Source organism: Hyperolius riggenbachi, chromosome 7, assembly GCF_040937935.1.
Source record: "Hyperolius riggenbachi isolate aHypRig1 chromosome 7, aHypRig1.pri, whole genome shotgun sequence".
NCBI lineage: Eukaryota > Metazoa > Chordata > Amphibia > Anura > Hyperoliidae > Hyperolius > Hyperolius riggenbachi.
Window position 1 is genome coordinate 308456160 of NC_090652.1, and position 23623 is coordinate 308479782.

Genomic DNA, 23623 nt, shown 5'->3' on the forward strand with positions numbered 1-23623 from the left:
CCCTAAGCATGCGGGAGGGCGGCGAGGCAGTAGGCAAGCATTTGTGTTTATGGGGCTGGAGGAAGCCCCGGGTAAGTAAAAAATCTATACCGCTCGTCTCTGGGTCTCTTTAAAAGTAAACTTTAACCAAGAACTGAGCTTCATCCCAATCAGTAGCTGATACTCCCTTGTGAAATCTTTACCTCAAATAGATCCTCAGGGGTAGGTATGGCTGATATTATGGTGAAACCCCTCCCATAGTGTGATGTCATGACCACAGTCCTGACAGTTTGTTGTCTATGAAACTCGTTGCATTGTGAGAAATAATGTATCTTTCCAACTGCCAAGCAACCAGTATCCTTCTACCTGCAGGCTGATTGTGGATCAAACAATATGAACAAATGACATGGCGAATATGAATCATTTATTGATCTCTCATCTACCTGTATTTTTTAACTTGTCACTTTGCAATGTATTGATTTACTTTTTCCCCATTTTTCTAAAGATCCTCTTTGAGTTCACAGTGGGAACACAACACAAGAACACAACCAGGGGTGGAACTACAACCTACCAGGCCACCCAGCAAAGATCTGCCATATGCCCCCCTCCCCCTTTCTCAAGGGATCAGAGACTAAGAGGGTCCTCTCTAGGGATGCTCATTCGGATTCCACAGAAATGCAATTTCCGAAATTCCGATCGGTAATTGCATTTCCACAGCGGAATGCGGAAATCGGTAATGCAAGTGCGGTAGGCGGATTTCCGCCTGAAATAGCGGAAATTTCCGCCGGAAATCGCGGATATTCCACCCGACTTTAACATCGATTTTCTCAAAAACTATAAGGTCTTTTTGAAAACTTTTTTTTGCATCTTGTTCACAAGATTCAGTTTAATAAACCCTTTGGTGTTTCTAGGACTTAAGGGGGCTTTGCTATTAACCGCTAAAGTCAGCAGATTTTTACTGTAATGTAAAATGCAGAAAATCTGCATCTACCTATTTTATGCATTTTACATTACAATAAAAATCCGCTGACTTTAGCGGTTAATAGCAAAGCCCCCATACGTCCTAGAAAAACCAATTTTTCAGGGTTTATTAAACTGAATCTTGTGAACAAGATGCAAAAAAAGTTTTCAAAAAGACCTTATAGTTTTTGAGAAAATCGATGTTAAAGTTGGGCGGAATTTCCGCGATTTCCGGCGGAAGTTCCGCATTGGAATGCGGAAATTGGTAGCGGAAAGCGGAATCGGTAATTGGCAAAGGCAGAATGCTGATTTACCGCGGAATCGGAAATTGGCATTTCCGACCATCCCTAGTCCTCTCCTGTCAGCAAATGCAGAGTTAAAGGTGCACTACAGCGAAAAACTGTAACATTTAAAATATGTGCAAACATATACTGTACAAAAAAGAAGTACATTTTTTCCAGAGTAAAATGAGCCATAAATTACTTTTCTCCTATGTTGCTGTCACTTACAGTAGGCAGTAGAAATCTGACAGAAGTGACAGGTTTTGGACTAGTCCATCTCTTCATAGGGGATTCTCAGCAAGTCATTATTTTTTATAAAGATATTCCCGAAAAAGATTTAAACAATGATGCTGGCCAGCTGCCTTGCTCGCTACACAGTTTTTTGGCAGTTGGACAGAGCAACTGCCATTCACTAAGTGCTTTTGAAAATAAATATTTTCCTGAGAATCCCTTATGAAGAGATGGACTAGTCCAAAACCTGTCACTTCTGTCAGATTTCTACTACCTACTGTAAGTGACAGCAACATAGGAGAAAAGTAATGCATGGCTCATTTTACTCTGGAAAAAAATGTACTTCGTATTTATGTTTGCACATATTCTCAATTTTAAAATTTTTCGCTGTAGTGCCCCTTTAAATGTAGAGCAATGGTGTCAGAGCGTTATCCAATATCTGCTTCCATTGGAAGGACAGGCCTTCTTCACTTCACTCTTCTGTGTAGTTCCGCATTGCTCCGAGGATCACCATATGTTTCCCGTTATGTAACAGACATCATGAGCCGCATGGTGATTGGCTGCCAGGCACGCAGCTACACAGAAGAGGAGTGAGGAGGACCTGTCATGCAGCTGGAAGCACAAAATGTAAAATGATCCACTGCCGCTGCCAGGGACGGGGTTCTAGAAAGGCTAGAGAGGCCCGGGTTTTGGGTGGCAGCTGGACAAGGGGTGGCTGGTCATTGAAGAGGGATTGCTGCACATGGAAGGAGAGGCTGCAAATGGAATATAGGCGCTCCAAATAAGGAGCAACATTAGGGATGGTCGGAAAAGCCAATTTACGATTCCGCGGTGATTCCGCATTCCGCCATTGCCAAATACCGATTCTGCTTTCCGCTACGAATTTCCGCATTCCAATGCGGAATTTCCGCCGGAAATCGTGGAAATTCCGCCAGACTTTAACATCGATTTTCTCAAAAACTATAAGGTCTTTTTGAAAACTTTTTTTTTTTTGCATCTTGTTCAGAAGATTCTGTTTAATAAACCCTGAAAATTTGGTGTTTCTAGGACGTACGGGGGCTTTACTATTACCTGCTAAAGTCGGCGGATTTTTCCTGTAATGTAAATGCAGAAAATAGGCAGAAGCAGATTTTCTGCATTTTACATTACAGTAAAAATCCGCCAATTTTAGCGGTTAATAGCAAAGCCCCCGTAAGTCCTAGAAACACCAAATTTTCAGGGGTTATTAAACTGAATCTTGTGCACAAGATAGAAAAAAAAGTTTTCAAAAACACCTTATAGTTTTTGAGAAAATCAATGTTGAAGTTGGGCGGAATTTCCACGATTTCCGGCGGAAATCCGCCTAACGGGCTAACGCACTTGCATTACCGATTTCCGCATTCCGATGCGGAAATGCAATTTCCGATCGGAATTTCGGAAATTGCATTTCCGCGGAATCCGAATGAGCATTCCTAGCAACATATGGACATAGGGAGATGCTCCTCAATAAAGTATATAACTATAAGGGCTGCTGTACATGAAGGTTAGACATGGAAGAGGAGGCTGCACAAGAATTAGGAGGGATGCTGCTGCACATGGATTGGGAGCTGCAAGAAAGTTGGCTTAGGAGAGGAAAAACTAAAAATCCAGCCATGGCTGCTGCTCTAGTTCACTATGGAGGGTGGCTGACGTTAAGCGCATGATGGAGGGGGTGGAGCATGGGCAAAAGAATGGAAAATGGGCAGCGCCGATGTGTCATGTGTACACACGGGTCTTTAGGAACCGCAGCGGCCGAGTTTAATCTAATGTGTGTATGGACCTTTAATGGGGGAGCATGTCTTTTACATAAATAATTTTGTTCTAGAGGGTACGGATGGTCGGAAATGCCGGATTCCGACTTCGCAGAAATTCCATTTTTCTGCCAATGCCAATTACCAAATTTGTGGATTTCCTATCACCGATTTCTGAGGAGTCTTTTTTTGTCATTTTTTGCACTCTCTGATTGGCCCAGAATTAGAGAATGCAGAATTATACCGCAGTAATTGCAATACCATGGAATGTTTTTGCCAATCAAAAGATTCAAAAACACTTTGTAGTATCTGAGTCTTGTGATTAATCTAAAATTACCGCGGTAATCCAATTTTCGCAATACGAATTGCATTACAAATTGAATTGCAGTAATGCGTTTATTTTTCCCCAACAGAAATGTGATTTCTGATTTCCGATCGGAAATACTGAAATTTTAATTCTGCAGAATCCGACTGAGCATCCCTACTGGAGGGTTTCACTCTATCCAATTCCCAAAAAGTTGGGAGAAATTATACAGTGCTATGGAACATGTTCCAAGTCTAGGTGAATCTATAATGCTAATCTAGCAACGCCAATTTGTGTCTGTGTATGGGAAGAGATCTGTCGCCAGTCTTCGAGAACCTCTCAGCATCTCTGGAAGCGTAACATCATTTTTCCTCGCCGTAATCACATTTACCTGTCCTGACACAATCTTGGCAGCGGTGTTCCAACAGCCGCTACACACTGCGCACAAAGGGAGAAGATTGTATAAGCTTGTGAAGAATCTCGTTATGTAGCAATCAAAGCACCGGTAGCAGAACAGGCTGACATGACAGCAGACTCAGATAAGGTGTACGTCCTTAACTTCCGCTCGGCTACTGAGACCTACATTCCATTCCGGCTCTGATTTGCTGAACACGTCAGACTAGATGGAGCGTCTGGCAGCACATACCCCGCGGTGAATTCGGTAATAGGAGATATCATGGGGACACCTTATCTGTAGAGCTGTCAGTACCGATACCAATCACATGTCTGCCTTCCAATCTTAATGTTGTTTATTTAGCATCTTAAGGTGTAGCTAAGATGGGGCAGGAGGAAAAAATTATACCTGGGGCTTCCTCCAGCCCCCTCCAGGCTGATCGCTTCCTCGCTGTCTTCCACCTCCTCCTGGATTTGGTCGAGAATTGGCCCCGCAAGGTCCTCCTGCCAGGGCTAGTTGGCTCAGGCGCAGTCTGGCTACGTACGCTCCCCTGCCACATTCAGTAACGTTCTGCGCCTGCGCAGTAGTACTGCACAGAACACTCCCAGCCACGGAAGTGCGACAGGGGCATGTAAGGACTTTCCAGGGCCAATTGCAGTGCAGAAGCTTCCTCTTCCCCTCCGTCACCAATGCTGCCCAAGATACCAAGCTCAAAATCTGGATCGGATGCAGATCTGATATGGTGAAAAATATTGATCTAAATACTGGCTATCATTCCATGTGTGTCCTTTCGATTCATTTTTAATTGATATCCAATCAGAAAAATCATCACAATCTAAAAAATGTTGCATATGTGTGAACACTAGCTTTCTTCTATACCCCATGTCTGATCTGGATATCAATCTGGTATCTAGCACGAAAAGGATCTGAGATGCAAACTGCATGGTGTGTTTCTGGCCTTAGGGTGCCCATAAACAATCCAATTTCTCAAACTTGATCATCCAATCATTGCAATCAATTGGAATAATTGTTAGAGCCCTCCCAATGGAGATGAAAATGGTAAGCAACCCGATCAGATAAAAAAAAAAAAATTGTTCCAAAAATCAGAGTGACGGAACGAGCGGTGGCCAGACCCGGGACAAGGTCCTCCAGTGCCCAAGGCTGAGACACCAAAGTGCGCCCCTCCATCCCTCCCACCCCAACCGTCACACACTGATTGTTATTAGACTAAAAGACGCTCCAGACCCCCAACACCCTCATCTCTAGTTATCTGGCTTGCAGTCACTTCCTTGTATCTCCTTTTCTTATTTCTCTCTGCTTCAAACTCAATAGGGGAATGATAGCTGAGTGAGTTGTGCGCCCCCCCCCCTACACTGCGCCCTGAGGTGGGAGCCTCTCTCACCTCTGCCTCGGCCCGGCCCTGGACCGTGGAACAATCTTTTATCATCAATCAGCACCATTAATGGTTTCCAATTCGGTGGGAGATTGTACTGTTAATTAGACCCTTTAGTGTCCTAGATCCAGGGCCGGGCCGAGGCATAGGCTGGAGAGGCTCCAGCCTCAGGGCGCAGTGTAGGAGGGGCACAGAATTCATTCAGCTGTCATTCCTAATTGTGTTTGAAGCAAAAAGAAATAAGAAAAGGAGATACATGGACGTGACTACAAGCCAGATAACTAGAGATTAAGGTGTTGGGGGCCCTGGGGTGCCTATTAGTCTAATAGCAATCAGTGTGTGACGGCTGGGGTGGGAGGGGTGGAGGGAGGGAGGGGCGCACTTTGGTGTCACAGCCTTGGGTGCTGGAGGACCTTGTCCCGGCTCTGCCTAGATCAGGCTTATGCTATTTAAAGTGTATTGGGGGATATTCCGTCAATGCCAGTAAAATGCAGCACGTGGCATTTTTTTCGGTATTTACGTATGTTATGTAGCACACAATGCGCAAGTAGCAATACTCATGTTGCCCTACATGCTTTACGCTACTTGTGTTATGTGCGTTGCACTTGCACCAGTTGCATTACCTAGGTAGGTTACAAAAATTGTGCAACAAGCGCGATGTGTGCTTCATCAGTGTATTACTTGCACAAAATGTGCTTGATTTGAGTAAATAAGGGTACAATTATAATATATATTATAATATCTAATATTTTTTTTTATTATTATTTGGCTGGCAAAACTGTGTTCCTCGCCCATTGTCAAATGCTGCTTGGTTAGAATTAAAAGTAGTCTGCGAGCTGTCCAAACCTCTTCCTCTATTTCATCATCACCCACATGAGATGGTCAAGAAAGAGATGATGGTAAGAGGCTCCAGAACTGAACACATATTGCATGGAAATGGTTCAGAGGTGAGAGGGATTTTGAGGCTGCCATATTTATTTCCTTTTGAACAATGACGATTACCTGGCAGTCCTGCTGATCTTCTGCCCAAGGCATAACAATAGACCCAGCAAGGGATGCAGGTGCAGGGGGGCCCGGAAGCCACAGGGGGCCCCGTCTTGAGAGACTGACGACTAGGGGCATGGAGAGAAAAAATGTTCTGCTCTCTGCACGCGTACGAGAGAGAACGGCGCCGGAGACTTGGGCGCAGGACACAGCCAGTATATGGCTAATCCTGCTGCCGCACAAGTCCCGGCCGTGTTAAATACTATTCCCCCTCCAGGCCGACATGGATAGTGGGGGAATGAAATAATTCGGCTTTCAGCAATTGCTGGAAGCCGAATTATTGTTTTAAAAGCAACTTCAGATCCGTCTTCTGACGGCGCTGAAGTTACTCCCTGTGCGCTGCTATAGCCGTAGTTCCTATTATGGCCTATGGTGGCGCCGGCTGCGCCCAAGTCTCCTGCGCTGCTGCGCCCAAGTCTCCAGCGCTGGATTTACCGTGTTCGCTCTGCACAACTGTTCTAATGACTGCATCTGCTCAGCCACTGATAATTAATCATAAAAAGTTTTACAGACAAAGATTTGTAGACAGTCCCCATTCAGTGTGCAGCAGGGTCTTGTGTACATCACCCAGCCCCCTTGGTGGGAGGGGGCCCCATCCAACGTTTCGCAGGGGGGCCCTAGTTACGCCCCTGCGCTCTGCATCTAATACTTTTAGCCACAAACCCTGAACAAAGTTTGTTTCAGGTGAGGGATTCAGATACTACTGATGTATGAAAGGTCAATAGGATAGCCAGGCAACTTGCATTGTTTAAAAGTAAATAAATAAGGCAGCCTCCATATTTTTTTCACTTTAGGTTGGATACCTAAAGGACTTATGACTAAAGTCCACTAGCAGTGCTTTTGCAGCGCTTGCCAATTGTAGAGCATTGTTATTGACCTGATGAACAGGGGAATGCCCCGAAACGCATTGTCTGATGCTACTTTGTGCAATAAAATCTTGAAATTTCACTTGAGTTACAATTGCTGCTTTGGCTTCATTGAAACCCACTGGACAGGTAAGCCAATGATAACTTTACTTTTTAAAGGAACTCTGAACAGACAATAAAAATGGAATCTGAACTTACTTGGGGTTTCATCCAGCCCCCCGTAGCCCTCGAGGTCTCTCTGTATCCTCCGGGTCCTGTCCATTCTTCCGCCGGCGGCTCCGGTAGTGCGTGACTTGACTGGGAGTCGTGGGCAACTGCGCATGCAGGCCCTGTCCGTACACCAGGCTCGATCACACGCCATTGCCATAAGCATTCTGCGCATGTGCGGTTCTTGAAAGAATGAACCATGCTTGCGCAGAACGCTCACGGGGACAGTTGCGTGACCGCCTCTGCCACGCGGACGGGCCGCACATGCACAGTTGAGCATGGCTCTTGGCCAAGTCGCGCACTACCGAAGGCACCAGCGGTACAACGGAGGGGATCCAGAGGATGCAGAGGGAATTTGTGGGCTACGCGGGGCTGGAGGAAGTTCCAGGTAAGTTTAGATTCCATTTCAATTGTCCGTTCAGTGTCCTTTTAAACTGTTTTTAATTATGTTATGGTTTTGGGCTCCTCCATTCATCAACATTTATACTGTCAGGCAAAGATCCAGAACACAGTTTTCTAAATAGACCAGAACATTCCATACCACTTACAATTACGCCGTTGCAAAAAGGGCTGTGGCTAATCCAAAGGCAGCCTAAGACGGTTAATAATTGATGTAACGGCAGGTAAGACTGAGCATTAAGGCAGTCGATAATCCCTGCAGGAGACAGAGGTGACCGGAGCCCCACCATAGGTCCGCAGCGCCGGTCCCCGCCCCCGTCCCAACACGTGTAGAACACAATATTCCAACTTCGAGAGCCCAGAAGCGCGATCCGCCCAGAGGAGCTCGCCAGAACGCCGCCTGCATGTATAATTCATACTAAGAGAATTTCAGCCACGACTTTTAAGATTCATTAAAAATAAAATACTGGATAAGTTTAAGATGAAGTATTAAATAGGCGAGAGACTGTTATTGGAATATATACGGCCTGAATTACTCATACGCTACGGGCTGTCAAGTTCTGCTTTTGCAATTTTGATGAAAACGTGAAACGATTGTTTTAATCTTTCTTTCATTGTCAGTTGTCAGGTTCTCAGATCCAATCACATTTAACAAGCAGATAAACATAATGGATAGAATTTATAAGGCTGAAGGAAAGCAAAGCAAATGTTCTGCTGGTGATAACCGCCGGTCCACAGGGCCGTTTCTCGGCAAAGGCCATACAGGCTGTGGCCTAAAGCCTTGTACACACTCCTACTCATTCACTGCCCAATGTGGCTCCGCCCCAACCACAGAACAGCGTACATTACTTGGCTACAGCCAAGCAGGGTGTCTGTACAGCTCTTGTTACTAAACCTGTCACATCAGCAATATTGAGTGTGTATAATAGTGTTCATTAACGAGGAACTGTAGTGAAAATTACATTATGAATAAAATGACATTTTTTTTTACAATATTGATCAATAGATTCATTGTAAAATCTTGATTATTGCCCATTGCAAAATCTTTCCTCTCCCTGATACACATTCTGAAATGTATCAAAGGTGGCGATGTCTTTAGTTCTGCCAGGTGATATCTGCTGAATGTTTGTTAATGAGAGTTCTATGCACAGAGGGAGATAATGCTTGCTTGGCAGTACGAAACAGCCGTTATCTCCCACAATGCAATGAGGTTCACAGACAGGAAACTGTCAGGACCATGGCAATTACATAATTTTGCATAAATAAACAGCCTAGGCTAACCTTAGCCTGCAAAATTATGTAATTGTCCACGCGTATCACCCTCACCCATGCTGGCACCCAGTGCACCCATGAGTGCACTGGGTGCCAGCATGGGTGTGGGTGACAGATGTGGGAGGCAGGGAGGAGGTAGGGAGGACAGCGGGAGCTGGCGGTATAGCGTCTGCATAGGACGCGCTCTCAGCTATACTTATAGCTGAGAGCTGTGACGGGGGCGGCGTGTGTGGCAGCGGCAGTGATCTTCAATCAACTTAATGAAGATTGCAAGATTAGAGGATAATGGCATGGGACCTTTTCCGAGGGTATTGGCGTGGGAAATTTTTTTTAAAGGTACAGGTAAGTATTTCTGGTTAATTAACCTCCTTAGCGGTATGGACGAGCTCAGCTCGTCTATTACCGCCGGAGGCTGCCGCTCAGGCCCTGGTGGGCCGATTTTGGTGAAATAAAAAGGAGCACATGCAGCCGGCACTTTGCCAGCCGCGTGTGCTACCTGATCGCTGCCACAGCGCGGCGACTCGCGCGTGCAGCGGCGACCCGCCGCGTGCTGCGGCGAAAGAGCGTCCTCCCAGCCGCCCGAGCCCAGCGTAGCCAGAACAAACAGTTCCGGCCAGCGCTAAGGGCTGGCTCTGAGGCAGGTGACGTCAGGACGTCGGCTGACGTCTATGACGTCACTCTGCTCGTCGCCATGGCGACGAGGTAAGCGAAACAAGGAAGGCCGCTCATTGCGGCCTTCCTTGTTACTTCTGATCGCTGGAGGCGATCAGAATTACGCTTCCGGAGCGCCCTCTAGTGGGCATTCATAATGGAATAGTTTTTTTTTTTTTTTATTAAAGAAAAAACCCTCCCGCAGCCGCCCTGGCGATCTTAATAGAAAGCCAGGGTGGTTAAGATTATTAAAGGACTTTTCTCGCCATGTTTTTATTTCATTTAACCCTTTGTGGAAATGGGTAAGGGGTACTTTGTACCCCTATACTCATTTCTCCTGGGAGGGGGGCAGGCATCTGGGGTCCCCTTCTTAAAGAGAAACTCTAACCTAGAATTGAACTTTATCCCAATCAGTAGCTGATCCCCCCCTTTTGCATGAGAAATATAATGCTTTTCACAAACAGACCATCAGGGGGCGCTGTATGACTGATTTTGTGCTGAAATCCCTCCCACAAGAAGCTCTGGGACCGCGGTACTCTGGGCAAACTGCCACAATGTAACAATGTTCACAGATAGGACATAGCTGTTTACAGATGTCTCTAACAGCCAAAACAGCTAGGAGCAGCTACATAACCTGCCCACAGTAAAAATGTCACCATGTTATAAATGTCAGAATGTAAATCGGGGAGAGAAAAGATTTTACAATGAGCAAACACTGACTAAATCATTTATACATAATTATGGTAAAAATGAAGCACTTTTTTTACTACATTATTTTCACTGGAGTTCCTCTTTAAAGTGGACTCCCAGATGCCACCATGAACCCCCCCAGGGAGTCATCGTCCCCACCTCCTCCTGGGGCGCCGGATGTGGGGAAGAGCCCCTTGTCCATGGATTGGACAAGGGCTCCGGGGGAGGGGGGGTTTAGGCTTGGCTGCCCCTCTCCCCAGGAGCCCCCCCCCCATACAATGGACCATGCGGGCTGGTATAGTCAGGGTGCGAAGCCCCGCTTGGCCGGGGCTCCGCATTTTGGCTATCCCAACCTGCATGGGGGACAAGGGGTTACAGAGGCTCGGGAGGGGGGACCCCACATCATTTTTTTTAATTTCCCACACTCTGAACATAAAAACAAAAAGTTTTAAAAAAATAGGAAAAGATGCCATATTGTGGCTGCATTCCCTGGTCAAAGAGTCACGGCTCCGGAAGGGTTTCCAGGGCACCCCCCGGAAACCCCGTCAGGAAATTCATGTAACCAAGAGCCCCTGTCCCTGCTTTCCTGTTGTGTGCTGCGGCCCCTCTGTGTATGTATATATATATATATATATATATATATATATATATATATATATATATATATATACATATATATTTTTTTCTTGTAATGTGTGTGTATTATGGAGAGTGAGGCATGTTGGAGGCGAGTGAAGACGGCGTACAACCATTATCTGTGCCTGACAACATGTTATCACGATCGCACGGATAGCGTGTTGTCAGGAATATACCGCACTGGCCGCGTCTTCCAGTCTCTCCTTCTCCATTAGCTTTTGCCATCTGTTTGGAGTATACATCACTCCATATAGAAATCCTACTTTTTCTAGCTAATCTGCACTCACATAAAGGAACTGGAATAGAACAGGAAGCTATTTATAAATGCTATTTTTTTATAAATGAGCTCAGAGTTTTAGGCCCGGTTCACATTAGCGGTCGCCGTCCGGAATCGCCGTGCCGGAGCCGGACCGCATGCGGAACGGACGGAACGGACACACGGCATAGCAATGAAAGTCTATGCGTCCGTTCACATGTGTCCGTTTCGTCCGGACCAGAGCCGGACCGGATCCGGACTCCGGCATAAGATCCAACATGCGCTATTTTTTGGTCCGGCTCCTCCGGCAGATGTATCCGGAGCGGAGCCGGACTGTTGCATCCGGCCAATACAAACCAATGAGAACCGGAGAGCGCACAACACACTGGCTATAAAAACCGGACGTTCTACCCCGCTTCCTATGCTTTTTCTAGTGGCCATTTTGGATGGGGACCACATGGGCCCAGCGTTCACAGAGTGGAGCAGCAGTGATTTCATGCTGGAGCTCTTTGGCAGCAACATGTCTGATGATATGTCTGATAACGAGGAGGTGAGGCCTTCTCCCCACATAGTAGTAGGTGAACAACAGGAAGGAGAGAATTCCCAGGTACGAGTAAAAAATGACTGGATCCATGGTCCCAACTGCAGTTTCTGTATCTACGGATGGTCTCCACACGTCCACCTGTCTCCAACAATGACCCCAGAGCTTCTGCTGACCTCCCAGACCCCAGGTATTTACAGGTTGTTATCTCTTTAAGAAACCGGATCCGGACCGCAACCGTGTTCATAACGCACGGAGAACGGATGCAAACGGGCTGGATCCGGACCTGATCCGGATAAGAACTGTACGGATTAGGTCCGGTTCGGATCCGGTGCGGTCCGGACATCCGTTCCGGTTTTTACAAAACCGCAAGTGTGAACGGGGCCTTATTCTTCACATGTATGTTTTTTTACCTGCCTTAATTTTTTTTTTACAAACAATTTAGTGAATGTTTGCAGGACACACATCTTTGGAAATAGGAGGTTCTTCCTTGAATATGTATCCCTCCTGCCCACTGACAGTGAATATTCTCATATTTTTAAATGTGTGAAACTTGTGCAAAAGTTACGGTGAAATGGCCATTTTTATTCATCACGCCTAACAATTTTTAGGTACAGCCTGAAATCAGACATACCTTTATACCCCACACATTTAACAAGAAGAGATTTTAACCATTTGCAGACTGCACATCTCTATCCCCTTAAAGGATACATGACATGTGATATGATGATAAAGACATGTGTATGTACAGTGCCAAGCACACAAATAACTATGCTGTGTTCCTTTTTTTTCTTTCTCTGCCTGAAAGAGTTATGCTGGATACACACGTTGAGATTTCCTGTGCGATTTGTGGGATCGAACGGATCGATTCGATTATTTCCAACATGCTCGATTCAGATTTCGATCGTTTCTGCCGTCGATTTGGCATACTTAACATGCAAATTGACGGCAGAAACAATCGAAATCTGAATCGAGCATGTTGGAAATAATCAAATCGATCCGTTCGATCCCGCAAATCGCACACAGGAAATCTCAACATGTGTATCCAGCATTAAACATCAGGTATGTAAGTGACAGTTCCTGTCTGAGTCAGACTACAGTGTGATACTCACTGATAAGAAATTTCAACTTTAAAACACTTTCCTAGCAGAAAATGGCTTCTGAGAGCAGGAAAGAGATAAAAAGTGTCAATAATTCATAGATTTTAGCTCTGGCATACTTCAATGAATGTGTGATTGAGCAAAAACAATAAAACAGTAAAAACTCAAAAAGTAGTAAATATAAAATACAACTGTGGAATATCTTAAAAAGTAATTTTTAGGAGAAGGAGGATAGATATACTTGTTTATTTCCTTAGTTTATTTTCACCTCAGGTGTCCCCAAGGCAACATGTGACATGATAATAACCAGGCTGTTTTTCTTTTTTTTCATTTTGCTCCCTGGAAGAGTTAGTTTTCAGGAATGCAAGTGACAGCTTCTGTCTTGTTACCTTGTGGGGAATATAGTAAACCTGATAAGCAAATTACAGCCATAAAATGTTTCCTGGCAGAATGCAGGGCAGGGGAGATATAGAAAAAGGGACACAGTTTATGTATTTTAACTCTGAGACATTTTATTTCCATCCCGGTTCACCTTGAGTTCCTTTTAACGTGTACCAATCTGAGGTGAACCTCGGATAAGAAAAGTTATACTTGCCTAAGTGGAGAGAAGCTTCTGGATCCTGTAGAGGCTTCCCACGCTGTCCTCTGGTCCCCCGTCACCGAACACGGACCCCCCCAAAGATTACCGACACGGGCTTGGCGGTAGGAGCCTCTGGGCTTCCATCTGAAAATGGCGCCTGTGAATAATGGCGCACAGTGTTGCCGCTAATCGCGATTTAATGTTAAAGCCTTATTGTTATTTAGCGTTAAAGCCTTATCGTTATTTAGCGTTAACACACAGAACCCTCTCTGTACCTATCCCTAATCCATAAACCCCCCCCCTGGTGGTGCCTAACCCCCTGGTGGTGCCTAACCCTAACCACCCCCTGTTGGTGTATATTGTACTGTATACCTAACCCTACTCTCACACAGAACCCTCCCTGTACCTATCCCTAACCCTAAGACCCCCCTGGTGGTTCCTAACCCTAACCACCCCCTTGGTGGTGCCTAACCCTAAGACCCCCCCTGGTGGTGCCTAACCCTAACCACCCCCCTGGTGGTGCCTAACCCTAACCACCCCCCTGGTGGTGCCTAACACTAAGACCCCCCTGGTGGTGCCTAACCCTAAGACTCCCCTGGTGGTGCCTAACCCTAAGACCCCCCCTGGTGGTGCCTAACCCTAAGACCCCCCCCCAGTGCCTAACCCTAACCTTGACAGTGTTACATTAAATCCATTCACCATTTTGCAGTTAAATAACGTCTGCAGTTTGGCTTATGTAGGACGCTATTGATAAATAACGTTAGTGTGTGCCACTATTGATAAATAATGTTAGTGTGTGCCACTATTGATAAATAACGTTAGCGTGTGCCGTTTTTCTTCTTTTTTCCCTGTGTGCCATTATTATGCAGTACTAACGATAAATAGCGATAAGCGTATCTTTTTAATGTGGCGCCATTTTTATGCATAGGCGCTGTGCGCCATTATTCACTGATCCCGCCTCTGGTGCTTCTTTTTAGGCAGGAGGGTGGCCATATTGCACCTATGCAGTAAGACTGAGCCACTCCAGCCAGAGGGGGAGGGACCCGCACGCGTTTGCAGGAGCGATGAGGACATGGGAGGCCTCTATAACTTCCAGGGGCTTCACTTTTCTTGGGTAAGTATGTGTTTTCCTACCTCTCCTTTTTTGCCTCAGGTTCTCTTTAAGGACCACAGCTTTTTTTTTTAATCTTCATTCACTTTGTGATCATTGTATGCAATGAACAGAGGCGCCAAAAGTATAAAATTAGATTAAATGAGCTTAAAAAACCAACTTAAATGGCAAAAATGAAGGAGGAAGTGGTGGTCTTACCTCCCTCAAGCAGGTACGACAACGACTGCGATTCAGACAGTCAAACACATTTGTTAGAAATCCGCTGCGCGGATCGTTCAGAAACCTGCCTTATCAGTCTGCCTGACAAACTGTACACACGCCGGACTGTCGTCGTTCCTACAAATCAAGCGTGTGTACGGGCCTTTAAAGGCAACGGAGGAAAGGCCGTCCACAATCGGGTATTATGGTTTTCTCTTGGTTGGATGGGTCACAATCTCAAAATAAACTGCTACAAGTTCTAAGAGAAATTCGAGCCTCCCCCCTCCCCCATCAAAAATAAAAATTGGGGCTAAGGTTTCACTAGGAGGGAAGAGGCAGCCCAAAAAGGATAGAAACAGCTCAAATCAAAAAGGTACATAAAATTCTTACATCAATTGGGCGGTACGGCACAAATAATTTTTGGCATTTTATAAAAATGTAATTCCAAAAATTATTTGTGCCGCACTGCTACAAGTTTCAGCACTTTGTTAAAGTGTACCAGGAGGAAAAAAATGAGTACTAAATGGGCTTACAGGCTTACTCATCGAAGTTGCCCATTCCATTCTGGCCCTAAAAATGCCGTCCGAAGGTGTCCCTGTTTGCCGTTATAATGGCAGTAATGATTCTTGCTGAGGGCATGTTGAAGGATAAAAAAGGAAGGGGAGGCATCAGCTGCAATAGGAATGCCTAGTGCACACCCACTGCAGCCAAAAACTCCCCGCCTACTGCAGCTGAGCTCTTGTCTTCACACTGCAAAAAAGCATACTAACGGCATCCTGATGACTTTGTGACCACCTCTGTTACACTTTCACTGCTCCTCACTGCTTTTTTTTCTGACCTAAAATCAGTTTCTATAATTTGACTTTATCTGTCAAGATGGCTGCAACCATGGAAGCAGCAAGGGGCAGCAGAAACAGGACAGAGGGGGTCCCTAAGGACGTCAGTAATACTTTTTTTTTTATTATTCAAGTTTTGCACTCCTAATCTCACAGATTTTTTTTTGTTTAAGCAGGAGAGACAGCTATACTATCCCAGGAAAGGGAAATAAACATATAAGTAGAGAAATACTTATTCTACTTGCATAATATATATATTGCACTATCCACGTTTTGATTTCAATGAATTTTATATATAGTAAATAAAGAGAAAGCTGTTCCTGGAAATTTCCATTTTTATTTCTTTAGACTGCAAACTCTGATGTAATTTCCCCCCTCTCTTTTTTTTCGCCGAGAGATTGCACTGTCATATCTAGTTTGCTTTGTAAACACATTTGAGCACAGCATAGATCATACTTCAGCAGCTTGCTGAACTGCCCTCAGCCAATCAGTGAGGAGCAGAAATGTGGGAGGAGAGATGACAAGCTTCCTTCTCATCAGCAATGTACCAAATAGAGCCCTGCTAAGATAAAATTCATTACAGCAGAAACATTTCTGATTAGGTTGGAGTGCTTGCAATGCAGGTTCAGGTTGCAGGCTGCATAATAAAAACAAAGCAGAGGATGAATGGAATTTGATTTTATGGCTGACAATTCAGCTTTAAATAAAATTGTATTTTACTTTAAAACAAGTGTGGTCCCTTTGGCTGTTTTCTTTTGCCTTATACACAAAGTGAAAAATGTACAAAGGAAATAATACAGCTGTTGGACATTAAAACAGCATTGTAAAAAAGTTTTTCATTCTTTTACTTTTTCCAAAATTAGCGTTCTTTTAAGCGATCTCTCCGCTGTGCCATTAGACTCACATTGCACGTACGGTTAAGGCCTGTAATTAGTTTGTTTTCAACTCTTCAGGGAAGCAATTCGCAGCCCGGCTCCCAAATTATTTTAGGCAGAGCTGTGTTAACAATAACGGCTTATGTTTGTTAACACGTTTCTGAGGAAATTTCCAGTTCCACCCTGTACGGCATGGCTCAGTCATAACTGCCCACCGCGCGGCTCTGAACTGCCTCCCTATAATAACGCCTAACGGAAGGCTAAGAATGCCCACGCCTGTCCCATGGCTAGGCTAATTATGCGTGCCCAGCAAATTGTACAGAAGACAAATGCATGCCGATGGGGTTGAAATGTTCCGGACTTTATGCCGGCATTGCCACGGCAGGACGTCTCATTCTGCCTGAGAACTTGGCAGACTATCGTGCAGAGGTGCTACTGAGATTGGCCGTCCAACCGGGCGTCATTCTCCTGGTCGGGGTTGGTAAATTATTCACAAAACAATGACCCTCCTCCAGTCTACTTATTTTCTTACAGCTTAATAGTTTAAAGAGGCCCTGTAGTGACATTTTGTAGAGTGCAGTGAATAATTTAGGATGCCCACTTACAGTATTTTTCCTGGTTTCAGCATCAGAAAGACATCCTACATCTATATATTGCTGTACATTGGTATGTAACCCGGTCTTTCCAGTGATGCCACAGCGGAATTCTCCTCCCAGAGCATTCTGGGATACCATGCTTTCGTTTTGCTGGTTTTGGAATTCTCAGAAACAAACATTCTGCAGAGATGCACCTGACAGGACTAAAGCTGTTGCCACCTGTGATCAATTTATTAGAATGTAAATCGGGAAAGTTTTTACAATGGGCTGAATAATTTAAAAAAGAAAACTGTAAAAAAAAATAAGCAATGTTCTTTGTTACGTTAATCTTACTATAGTTATACCTTTTTAGGAAATTCTGCTGAATATGATGCAATGAATAAAATTGCTTATATTTTACAGTTGTATTTTATAAATGATTTAGTCAGTGTTTGCCCCTTGCAAAATATTTCCTCTCCCTGATTTACATTCTGAAATGTATCACAGGTGGCAGTTACATCACTGTGGAATGTTTGTTTGTTGTGTGTTCTGAAGTCAGTAGAAACAGCACTTGGTCTCCCACAGTGCACTGTAAGAAGAATTTTGCATAATAAATAGCCTAGGCTAAACATCACTGGGAGCCTTGAGGGTGGTGTTAAATCAGGGCTCCAACTCCGACTACTCAGTTTAGGAAACCACTAGGGGAACATGGGGATATATTTACTAAACTGTCTTAAGCATAATAATGTGCGCTAGGTTTTACCGCACAATGAGTCGAGACGAGAGTAATGTATTGCATATAATGTATTACATTCTGCTGTAATCGTGCAGTAAGACTTCATGAAAGTTATTCTGCTCACCACAGTTTAGTGACTATACCACCTCATTTCTAAGAGGACTGACAGCAAAGGTATTGTGTCCATGGAATTGTCTGAATACCATTAATTTCAATCATGACCTCCTCCTCACCTCCACCCACGCCACACCTGTCCATCATGAATAAAACACATTGACAAATGGGGAAGCCAAGAACTATGAATTATTGAAAGGGTGAAGGGCCCCTCTCACATTTCTCGGGCAATTATCTCCTTGACAAGCAAATATAGTAATTGTTGTAATAGATTTACGAGATACTGCAAGGCCAGAACTGAGAGACGGTCTCTTGTGCGTGAGATCTCAACATCTCATTACCGAAACCATCCACCTCTTGCACACAACTGTAATAATAATAATTTACCTGTAATCAGTGGCACATGGGATCGCCATAGCAGCCATACCTGCTGCTATGTGGCCCCTAGTCAAGGGGGGCCCAGCGACAATGGCCGGCAGCGATAACGGGGTGCTCATTGGGCCAAGTAATGTAAGCAGAGCAAATGGGAGAAGTTATCTATACTAGGGCTACCTAATACTGAGGGCCCCTCTGGCTACTTATACTAGGGGACTATTACTGGAAGACCCTCTGACTACCCATATTGGGGAGCTACCTAAGACTGGGGGTACATTTGGCTGAATATAGAGGAGAGCACCTCTGGCTACCTATACTGGGGGGGTAACTATTACTGGGGGTACGTCTGGCTACTAATTTTGGGGAGTTGTCTAATTCTGGGGACACCTCTGACTACCTAAAACTGGTGTGTGTGGGAGGGCACAAAGGTGTCTTATTTTGTGGGGGGCCCCATCCAATATTTTGCTGGGGGGTATATTTTATAGCTAGCTACACCACTGAACCTGTTGCTCTTGCATTTGTTATCTAATGATGGTAATTATACGCATGTTTATTCATTTATGGAGCACGATACCACTAATAACATAAGGTACTAATGAGAAACCTGTTAATATGATTATTATTTTCCAAACGGTTATGACATAATATTACAGTACTTGATATGGCATTACAATACATATCGCACATACAAAAACTCCCTTTATTTTTCTGCGCTGAAAATACTTCATCGAAAGCGTTACGTCTACTATGTCCAATTGGTTTGTTGCCGAGCAGTTTAACTTAAATCTCTGCAAAGAGCAACAGCGTCCCCAAGTGGTAATATGAAAGCAATGCAGCGCTTTATATAACTGAGGAAAAAAATTGCCAAACCATTCTGTAAGGTACAAATTGAGAAATTGATAGCCACAAAATATGAATCATCCAATATCTGCACTCATTAATATTTCATCAATCGAAACATCCCATTTTAAATGGAGTACTGGTTTATTTTGGCAATGCTAGAAGCTATTATAGAAAGTTAAATATATTGAATGCAGAACAGCTTTGATACTTTACAAAGGAGGCAATTTCTTAATGAGCTTCATCACACGTTCAGAAAACCTTCTAACCTTGCATGGAGGCTCCGAACCTTTCTCTTAAAGGACTTGATGGTCTTAACTGAAAATACAGCAGACATGACTGCAGGACTGATGGGAACCTGATAAACAATGAACTCTGCAAAGTGTATAATTCCCAAACACCTGCATTACACACTGAGGAACCCTGAAATAATACATAAGTTCTTTTAATATTATAAGTCACTTATTGTCTTCCAGTTGAGGTTGGTCAATGAACTCATCCTTCATTGACCTCCTCATCCAAAACATTTCCTCATTGTTGTTGGGAAAGTTAACTCGCCCGAGCTATCATCACGCTAATGTCAGTCCAGAATTATAATTCATAGTCTACCAATATTGGAAGGAAGCCTCTAGATAGTAGATTACCTATCAACAGCCATATTTGTTAAGAGGTATCAAAAGATCCAGATGATACCATTGCTGATGCTAGACATTATCTTCCACAACTAAACTAATCTGTAAATCGGTGTCTACAGGGAATGGTGGTAGCTAACTAACAATACTTTTGGGACCACCAGCCAATAAAGCTAAGTAAACATGAAGGTTTTTGTTTTATGCCTCTAAAACCACAAATAGTGGTTTTCTAGCTTTCGTGCTCTGACTGTCCATGTGAATGAGATATATGGCCACTCTCATACTACACCAAACTATAGAATTCATTGTGAAGATCTCACTGTTGTCCATCCACTCATCCACAGAGGACAAGTGCTGCAAACCGAGCAAGGCATACAGTGTGTTTCTGACCACCATCAACCTCGTGGCCCTCTATCTACTCACGTGTGCATGTCTTCTACTGCACCAGCTACCTAATCATGCTTAAAAATCGGCCAGTGAAAGGTACCACTAGCCATGAACTTTCTTTTACTCCTCACAGGTTTCCAAAGCCACCTATCCATACTCACAATACATCTGTGGAACATACCACTGGTCTCAAAATATCTTCTACTGTTTACAGGGTCCCATAGCTTCCTGAACATAAACTATATATGTGGAATGACTGGTCATGAAATATATTTCTGGTCTTGTAACTTCCTAAACATACTCATAATAATATACATTTGGAAGATGCCGCTGGCCACAAAAAGACGTTTAATACTTACAGGGCTCTGTTGTTTCCTACGTATACTTAAAATATATCAGTTAAAGGTACCACAGGTCATGGAAAGTCTGCTACTACATACAGAGTTCCACGGTTTCCTAAACACACTCACAATATATCTGTTTAAGGTACCACTGGTCTCAAAATGTCTTCTACCTCTTGCATCATCCGATAGCTTCATAAACATACCAAGAATATATGTGTGGAAACTGGAAAGTGCCACTGGTCTCATGTCTTCTACTGCTTACAACATCCCATAGCTGCCTAAACGTATTCACATTATATCTGTGAAAGGTACTACTAGTCACGGGTCTTCTGCTACTTACAAGGTACCACAGCTTCCTAAACATACTAAAACTATATCAGTGGAAGGATTGGTCATAAAATGTCTTCTTCTGCTTACAGGGTTCCATAGCTTTCTAGACATACTCACAGTATCTGTATAAGGTACCACTGGTCACGAAATGCATAATACTGCTTAGCTACCTAAAACAAAACGTCCAGCTTGTCCGTTGAAGGTAAAACCAGCCATCACTTGTCTTCTACTGCCTTTTAGGAATACAAGCCACCTGGAGATACTCACAACTAATCTGTGGAAGACACCACCTGCTATTAAATGCCTGCTGCTCCTTCTAAGGAACAAAACCTTTTAATACAAACTTGCAGTCTCTCTCTAGAAGGTACCACCGGTCATCATGTGTCTTCTACTGCTAATATTGGGTCAATAGCTACCGAAACATGCCCACAGCCTGTCTGTGAGAGGTGTCTGCAGTCATTGCATCTCTTCTACATCTTACAAATTTCACCAGCAGCCTAAACAAACACATTACCTCTCTGTGAGAGGCACCAGCAGTCTACAGATGTTATCTGCTGCTGGCTAGGAGCATGACTCTACACACAGCAAGATGGATCGCTCTAACCCCTCAGTAGTCTCTGCAGAAGCGTTCTGAGCCCACCTAAAACAATTAACTTCCCCACCTTGAAATGCCACAGCTGTGAAGACCCCCAGAACACCACACCCAGATACCTGAGCATTGCTCACCCAGCTCTCCCCATCACTTACAGATCACAGCTGCTGTTCCCAAGCGGCACACAGAGCAGAGCAGGTAGAGGAAGACCCCAAACGCGGCTGTCCCCCAATCCATGGCTGTAGCTGAGGCTGGTGGGCAGAGGCTGGCAGAGGAGTCTCTGTATGAGGATTATTATCCCGGATCTTCTGTGTCTTGCGCTGCTCACACAATCCTGGGCTCTCAGCAGCCTCCAGATAGTCCAGGCTGGGCTGCAGACATCCCCCTCCTCCTCTCCCTCCACACAACCATCCACAGTATCAGCAGCAGCAGCTGGAGAGACGCGACTCCCAGCGCAGGAGGAACGTTCAGCACTGAGATGGTGGACAGCTCCTTATAGTCAGCGCAGCCCTCCCCCTCCCACTGCAGCTACACCCACTGTGTGCTCTGCCTGCTGCCGCTCACACTGTGCACAGTGCTGTACACTGATGTATTTAAACCTGCCATGTGTACCTTAATACCCTACCTTGTTATTATTATGTATTTATTTATATAGCACTGACATATTCTGCAGCACTTTACAGAGTACAATGTCAGGTCAATGACTGTCCTCAGAGGAGCTCACAATCTAATCCTACCATAGTCATAGACTAATGTCCTACCATATTAGTATTATGTCTTTATAAAGCACTGACATCTTCTGCAGCACATTACAGAGTACATAGTCATGTCGCTGACTGTCCTCAGAAGAGCTCACACTCTAATCCTACCATAGTCATAGTCTAATGTCTTACCATATTATTATTATGTATTTATATAACACTGATATCTCCTACAGCACTTTACAGAGTACATAGTCATTTCACTGTCTGTCCTCAGAGGAGCTCACTATCTAATCCTTCCACAGTCGTAGTCTAATGTCCTACCATATTATTATTATGTATTTACAGTGGTGTGAAAAACTATTTGCCCCCGTCCTGATTTCTTATTCTTTTGCATGTTTGTCACACTTAAATGTCTCTGCTCATCAAAAACCGTTAACTATTAGTCAAAGATAACCTAATTGAACACAAAATGCAGTTTTAAATGATGGTTTTTATTATTTAGTGAGAAAAAAAACTCCAAATCTACATGGCCCTGTGTGAAAAAGTGATTGCCCCCCCTTGTTAAAAAAATAACTTAAAGGTGGTTTATTACACCTGAGTTCAATTTCTGTAGTCACCCCCAGGCCTGCTTACTGCCACACCTGTTTCAATCAAGAAATCACTTAAATAGGAGCTATCTGACACAGAGAAGTAGACCAAAAGCACCTCAAAAGCTAGACATCATGCCAAGATCCAAAGAAATTCAGGAACAAATGAGAACAAAAGTACTGTAATTGAAATCTATGAGTCTGGTAAAGGTTATAAAGCCATTTCTAAAGCTTTGGGACTCCAGCAAACCACAGTGAGAGCCATTATCCACAAATGGCAAACACATGGAACAGTGATGAACCTTCCCAGGAGTGGCCGGCCGACCAAAATTACCCCAAGAGCGCAGAGAAAACTCATCCGAGAGGCCACAAAAGAATCCAGGACAACATCTAAAGAACTGCAGGCCTCACTTGCCTTAATTAAGGTCAGTGTTCATGACTCCACCATAAAAAAGAGACTGGGAAAAAACGGCCTGCATGGAAGATATCCAAGGCGCAAACCACTTTTAAGCAAAAAGAACATTAAGGCTCGTCTCAATTTTGCTAAAAAAACATCTCAATGATTGCCAAGACTTTTGGGAAAATACTTCGTGGACCGACGAGACAAAAGTTGAACTTTTTGGAAGGTGCATGTCCCGTTACATCTGGCGTAGAAGTAACACAACATTTCAGCAAAAGAACATCATACCAACAGTAAAATATGGTGGTGGTAGTGTGATGGTCTGGGGTTGTTTTGCTACTTCAGGACCTGGAAGGCATGCTGTGATAGATGGAACCATGAATTCTACTGTCTGCCAAAAAATCCTGAAGGAGAATGTCCGGCCATCTGTTCGT

The 23623-nt window shown here is 44.2% G+C and overlaps 1 protein-coding gene across 1 annotated transcript in view; it reads right to left on the minus strand.

The window, feature by feature from the left end:
• The window catches only part of LOC137525202 (contactin-associated protein-like 5), a 419206-nt gene extending 397328 nt beyond the window's left edge, over window positions 1-21878 (minus strand). The window contains exon 1 of the mRNA XM_068246129.1: window positions 21654-21878. Within this exon, the coding sequence (XP_068102230.1) occupies window positions 21654-21735 (82 nt within the window). The 5' untranslated portion in view covers window positions 21736-21878. The remainder of the gene's footprint in view (window positions 1-21653) is intronic.
• Between the last annotated feature and the right edge of the window lie 1745 nt (window positions 21879-23623).